This window comes from Ixodes scapularis, unplaced genomic scaffold, assembly GCF_016920785.2.
Source record: "Ixodes scapularis isolate PalLabHiFi unplaced genomic scaffold, ASM1692078v2 PGA_scaffold3__209_contigs__length_174095766, whole genome shotgun sequence".
Classification (NCBI taxonomy): Eukaryota; Metazoa; Arthropoda; class Arachnida; order Ixodida; family Ixodidae; genus Ixodes; species Ixodes scapularis.
In genome coordinates, this window is record NW_024609868.1 from 7,769,096 (window position 1) to 7,775,095 (window position 6,000).

Here is a 6,000-nt window from a genome sequence, read left to right on the forward strand (position 1 = left end):
CGTGTATCCCACCAATCGAGATAGCACAGGCAACATTGTACGAGACCGTCGTTGCTGGCCAATTGCCGCACAACGATTCTGCCAGAGAACCAGTTGGCCGACTGGTTCTCGTCGATGTCGCCGTGGGGGCGCGTACACCGCCCGACACAAAAATACAGATGCTCATACCGTGGACGCCACGGTGCGCCAAGCGCCAAAATGAGTGCGCAGCAGAAAAATTGAAAAACAGAATTGAAAGCCGTTTACAACTCCCTGTAACGCCGGATTAAAGCGCAGCTCTTGAGGAGGAGGATGGAAGGGTATTGAGGGATAAGTGACTCCCTGAGGTCACGTTTCCTCGGGGAAAGGAGGGGGGGTGACATGAGGGTAACTTTCATAACCCTCGTGACCCTCGTGAGGGTAAACCTCGTGACCCTCGTGAGGGTAACCCTTTTAAGCGTAACTAACCCTCGCAACCCTCGTGAGGGTAACGCTCGTGACCCTCGCAAAGGTTACCCTCGCGATCCTCGGGAGGGTAACCCTCGTAAACCTCGTGAGAGTAACCCTCGTAACCCTCGTGACCCTGACGAGGGTAGTCCTCGTGACGTCATTATGGCAAGCTTCCCGCAATGCAACGCGCGGTTTCGCCGACGCCGAAGGCGACGCCGCTCAAGCCGGAAACAGGCGCCTAAGAGCTGCGCTCTAAAAAACGTGCGTTTGTCTCCACCTGCCTGCCGTTGGGAGACTAAGGGTCGGGTACAACTCTCCAGCTTTGGAGTCGTCGTCTTGTTCGAAGAACAAAGAAAGGCGTTCGCCCGATCCCTCTGCTTAAGGGTGATCCGGGTCACGCAGAGCTCTTCGACGACACGACCTGGTAACACTTCGCGCACTTCCGAGGTCTGGTAAAACGCCTGTCTCAACTCCTCATGGCAAGCCACCACCACTTGGTAAAAAGGTGGCGTTGCTTGTGCGCTCGGGTAATGGTTGCCCGACGCGCGAGGATCAAGCACTCGGCACAAGGGCCCTAGGAAAAAAAAAGAGCCAGAGACCGCGACGGGCGGTGGGTGTCATTTCACACCCCTGGAGAGTGCGGGGGGAGAGCAGGTGCCACACCCTGTCGACGAAGGGTATGCCGTCCAGGGGCGTGGGAAGGCGGAGCACCACCCTTGTCACTAGCTCAGTGCCCCTCCTCCAGTAAAACCGGATGTGACTCGCCGGGTGAACCGAAGAGGGGGAAGTGCAACGTGAGCAACATAGAAAAGTTGCCCACAGAAAACGTCCCTAGGTAAGCTCTGTCGCGGAGGGAGAACGTAAAGGTACCCGGAACAGCAACCTGACGTTCAAGCACGGAGGTCACAAACTCCCACGTTCGGGGTCCCACTCCTCGAGAGTCGGAAAGCACACCGAGAACTCGGAGCTCGTTCACGACCTGGATGTCCGCAGGTAGAGCGAGAGGGGAACCTCCAAACTCCAAAGCCTGACTCTTAGCCGCGTTTAAACATGATCCAGAGAAAGCGCCATACTGTGAGAACCCCTGTCCAGCAGCCTCGAACCTGTCAAAGTTATGGACAAAAAAAACAACTGACGTCATCTGCGTAGGCGCTAACCCCCACCGTGTCCCAGCCGGGCAGGGGAGAGCCACAAATCCGGGAGCTGGATGCAAGACGTCGGAGAAGCGGATCGGGGCTAAGAACGTAGCGTAAGGTAGACAACGGGCAGCCCTGTCGCATTCCCCTGCTTACTGAAAAGGCGGAAAAAGACAGCCGTTGACTTGCAAATGGCTAGTCAATCCGCGGTATTGGGACAGAAGGAACGAAATGGAAGTCTCGGAGAAGTGAAAGGCTCTCAAGACCTCGAACAGATAACGATGCTCAACCTTATAAAACGCCTTCGCTTGATCGAGAGTGACACAGGCCCCAGATATATGGGTAAAATTCGCTTAGGAAAAGAGGTCTCGTGTGAGAGACAGGGACGAAAGAATGTTCCTTCCAGGCACCGAACACGTCTGAATCGAGCACACCCCATGGGGCATGACCGTACGGAGGCGCGAGACGAGCAGTCACGCTACCATCTTATAGCCTGTGTTTAGCAAAGTGATAAGTCGCCAAGTCGCAGGATCCAATGGAGAGCCACCTCCTACGGGAAGAGGATGACGCGAACCCGTCTGAAGGATGGTGGAACTTCGGTTGTCTCCAGAAAGCCGTTCACTTGCTGGAGTAAGGTGTTCACAAGGGCATCCCAAGAAGTGACGTATATTTCGGCTGCTAAGGCATCGGGCCCTGGGGCAGACCCAACCTTCATGGCCCGAAGGACGTCCTCGAGTTCCTCAACGGCTGTAAGACGAAACAGAAAGCAGGTCGTGAGATCCCCGCAGAAAAGGTGTTCACGGTGGGGTCCAAGCAAAAGAGAGACGAAAAGAAATTTCGGAACACTGCGCCGATTTCACGGGGTCCTCCGAAAGTATACCGTCCGCGAGACATACATTGGGTACGTAAGACGGTCCGTCCCCAACGACAGATGTGGCACGGATGTAACGGAGCACTTCCGGGTAGTCCACCGGCTAATCAGGCAGCTGTTGCGCCACAGCACTTTGAGCGAACACGCCTTGCAGACGTTGGTGTCGATCCCGAAGAACCGCGAGGTACTCAGACATCAAATAGGTGAGCACACCGCCACGTTGCACATTATGAATGCGGCGGACAACCTCATTGCAGGCCTCCGTTGCCCGACGCCAAGGTGACTTCCAAGCCGCCGTCGCGGAAAGCCGGGAATCAGACTTTATCGCGTCCCACTGGGTGGGGGCCAAAAAAACGACCGGCACCGACTCCCGAATCGATTGTCGTAAAATGGAAAGGGATAGTTCATTCCGCAGTATCGAAATGTCTAGACACCATGTGTCACCGCGGGGTCACAGAAAAGACGGCACATCAAAAACCTCTGAAACCAGGCGGTGATCAGAAACATAGCCACCAGCTGATGAGACGCGATGCAAAATATTGCTAGACATAGACCTGGTCCAGCCGGCTCGACGACACGCCCCGCGACCACTTGGAATCGTACGCAATTCCGTGTAGTTCAACCCAGACGTCTCGTAGGTCTTGAAGTTCAAGAAGACGAACCAGCCTCTCGGCGTCAGAAGTATTCCGCCCACAACCAGGTCCGCGAACGTCTCGTCAACATACTGAAAAATCTCATTTGTATAAGAAATTTCTGTGTCCAATAAACACACATGAATCGTACAAGGTGTATAAGAACGCATAAGAACCATAAAAGAACTACATAAGATATATAAGAACATATAAGAACCATATTAAAACTTGTGAGAAGTTTCTTATAAGTTTCTTATATGGTTCTTATATGTGCTTATATATATTATATAGTTCTGATATGGTTCTTATGCGTTCTTATACACCTTGTACGATTCATGTGTGTTTATTGGAAACAGACGTTTCTCATAAAAATTAGATTTTTCAGTTTGTTCAGTTTTCAGTATCTGTGCTTATATATCTTGTATGATTCATATGCGTTTATTGGACACAAGAAATTTCTCGTACAAATGGCTTTTTCACTAGGGGAGGAGTCTGTTACACAGTTGATGTACTCGCAGAGGAAGAAAAAACCGTCCGCGGGCACTTGCTGCAGAAGGCTTCTAAAAAAATCTCCAGCCGGCGTGTGGCCGCAACGAACTAGAGCGTAGACAATTTTCACTCAAAACTTGGCATTACCAGTAAAAAAAAAAAAATTAAAAATTGTACGCAAGGATGCTACCCTCCGGGTCGCACAGTGGTAAAAGCACCTTGCAGAAACGAAGTGCGGAATATTAAAACTTCAACACCATGCGCGCAAGACGTTGAGAGAGAAAAATATCAAGGAATTGAAAACTGGGCCTTGAATTCTGTCAAGTCCCGGGCAGCAAAAAATATTGGTTTCTTGCAAAAAGAGCAGATCGCAGTGATTAGACTGGACAAAATGAATCACCTTACGTTGTTTGTTCGGGTTCCGAAGACCCTGCACATTTAACGTCAATATGTTTAGGCCCACGAAAAAGAAAGAAAAGCAAAACATGGGAGACAGTCGGTTAGAATTCCAGTGACTCCGCATATTCAAAATTGTCCGGGCCAAGACGCTTCTTTTTGACTGACGGCACCGTTTGAGCCGCCGCCAGCAGGCGAGATACCACGCTTGGCGTCTGGGCGGTCGTCTTGCATCTCGGCGTCTTCAGGAGACGCTCACTCTGCGGACGACTCAGGTGACGTCGTTGTCGTCGAAGCGTCTGGCGTAGAGGGGGGATGTCCCTGGCCTGGAATCACGTCGCCTTCCTCAACGGTGGAAAGGCGGTCGGAATCATTACTCAGTTCGTCGTCGTCAGCGCCGCGAGATCCGAGGGCCGCGTTCGACGAAGCGTCCGAGGTTTGGCTGTCGGGAGTAGCGGCCTCGTCCAATTAGGTCGAACGAGGCTTCGCTGCCGGGAATGGCGGCCGAATTCTGTAAAATATTCTAGGTTTGGCCGTCGGGAGGGGCGGCCGCGTTCGATAGAACGTGGGAGACTTCCTTGCCAGGGAAAGCGTCCGCGTTCAATGGAACGCCTGAAGCTTGGCTGTCGGAAACTCCGGCGTTCGACGAAGCGTCGGAGTCCAAGTGAACAGGGGGAGGTGGAATAGTACGCAGGCGGATGAACGGGTCCGAGTCGTCACCGCAATGCTCGGAGGCCGGGAGGGCGACGGATGCGGCAGCAGGCAAGCGAGGCAATGGCGCTCTTTCCCGGGATCCAGTGACTTTAATTACGTTGACGCTTCTCGCTGCGTGATTCGTTCCTCGGTGTTCTTATTAGCTAATGCTGCCTCTTCATTGGCTCCGGGGCGACGATGAGATGCCTCACCACTCTTTGCCTTTTTTTAGGTTTGCAGTGACCATAGTCCATTTCGAAGCAAAATAATTATTGTCTTGGGTTGCCTATCAATCAACCAACCCCAGGCCTGGAGTTGGTTGATTGATAGGATCGAAGCGTGTATATATGCCTCATTTCCATGTTGATTAAATAGTTGCAGTCAGGGCTCGTGTCTGTCTTGTCTTTCTTTCTTTTGTCCTCGCCCAAAAAAGCGCTACAATGCCTTTGGCAACCCAAGACCAATACCAACTAGCCCAGCATACAGCTTTGAATTATTGTCATCATCAAAAAGAAGTTAAAAAATATAAGCTAAAAAAAAAAAGATTTGCTCTGGTATTTTAGGTTGCGCACTAACGAAAATAATTAAGGACATGAGAGAGTGAGTTATTTAGGTGAAATGCTAATCTCAACCCCGAAACAAGAAGAAGAAATAAAGTAGCGGACAACACCACACTTGTCTTATATCAGCTACTCAGGATTTAGGGTTTCGATTATGATGTAACAGACACCGCGTTTCGCCTGCTCACTTTCCTTGTTCGGATATCGTTTTCAAGAACAGTTTTTAGTCTATCAATCAACGGGTGCGCTCTGCAGATCGTAGTAATATACCTCCGGCATGCTCTGAAAGAAAAAAAAAAAAAAAAAAACGAATCTATATATTTTTATTTAGAGTTTAGAGTCTCCAAAACTTCGAGACGTGTCCCAGCAGGCTCTTAGTCCACGCATTACCTACATGTTGAGGAGGAACATCCTCCAATAATCGCAGTCAAAATAAAATATATTTCCTGACAGGTGCTGCAGAGGCTTCTACGGAAACTGGATGGATACCGGGAAACTTCAGTGCCCCCTGGAAATCTGCCTTCAGATCCACAGGCCGACCCGGCGCTACACAACAACGCGTGGTCTACATGGGGCGATGTCTCTACGTGACAATATAAAAATATATAAAAGTATGGCTAATATCTTTCAGAAATAAATAACGCAAAAAACGCATGTCTTTGTTCTTAGTTTATTGCTTTATGTTGAATGACGTGTGTAGCCACACATGAAACAAAAACAACAAACTATTGGTCGAATTAAACTCTTATATAAAAAACATTGAATGGCAGATTGCGTTTAATCCGGTGTTTTCT

The 6,000-nt window shown here is 50.2% G+C and overlaps 1 protein-coding gene across 1 annotated transcript in view; it reads left to right on the top strand.

Moving 5' to 3' along the window:
- The window catches only part of LOC8031744 (arylsulfatase B-like), a 30,693-nt gene extending 24,896 nt beyond the window's left edge, over positions 1–5,797 (top strand). The window contains exon 9 of the mRNA XM_029982559.4: positions 5,660–5,797. Within this exon, the coding sequence (XP_029838419.4) occupies positions 5,660–5,797 (138 nt within the window). The remainder of the gene's footprint in view (positions 1–5,659) is intronic.
- The last annotated feature ends 203 nt before the right edge of the window (positions 5,798–6,000 follow it).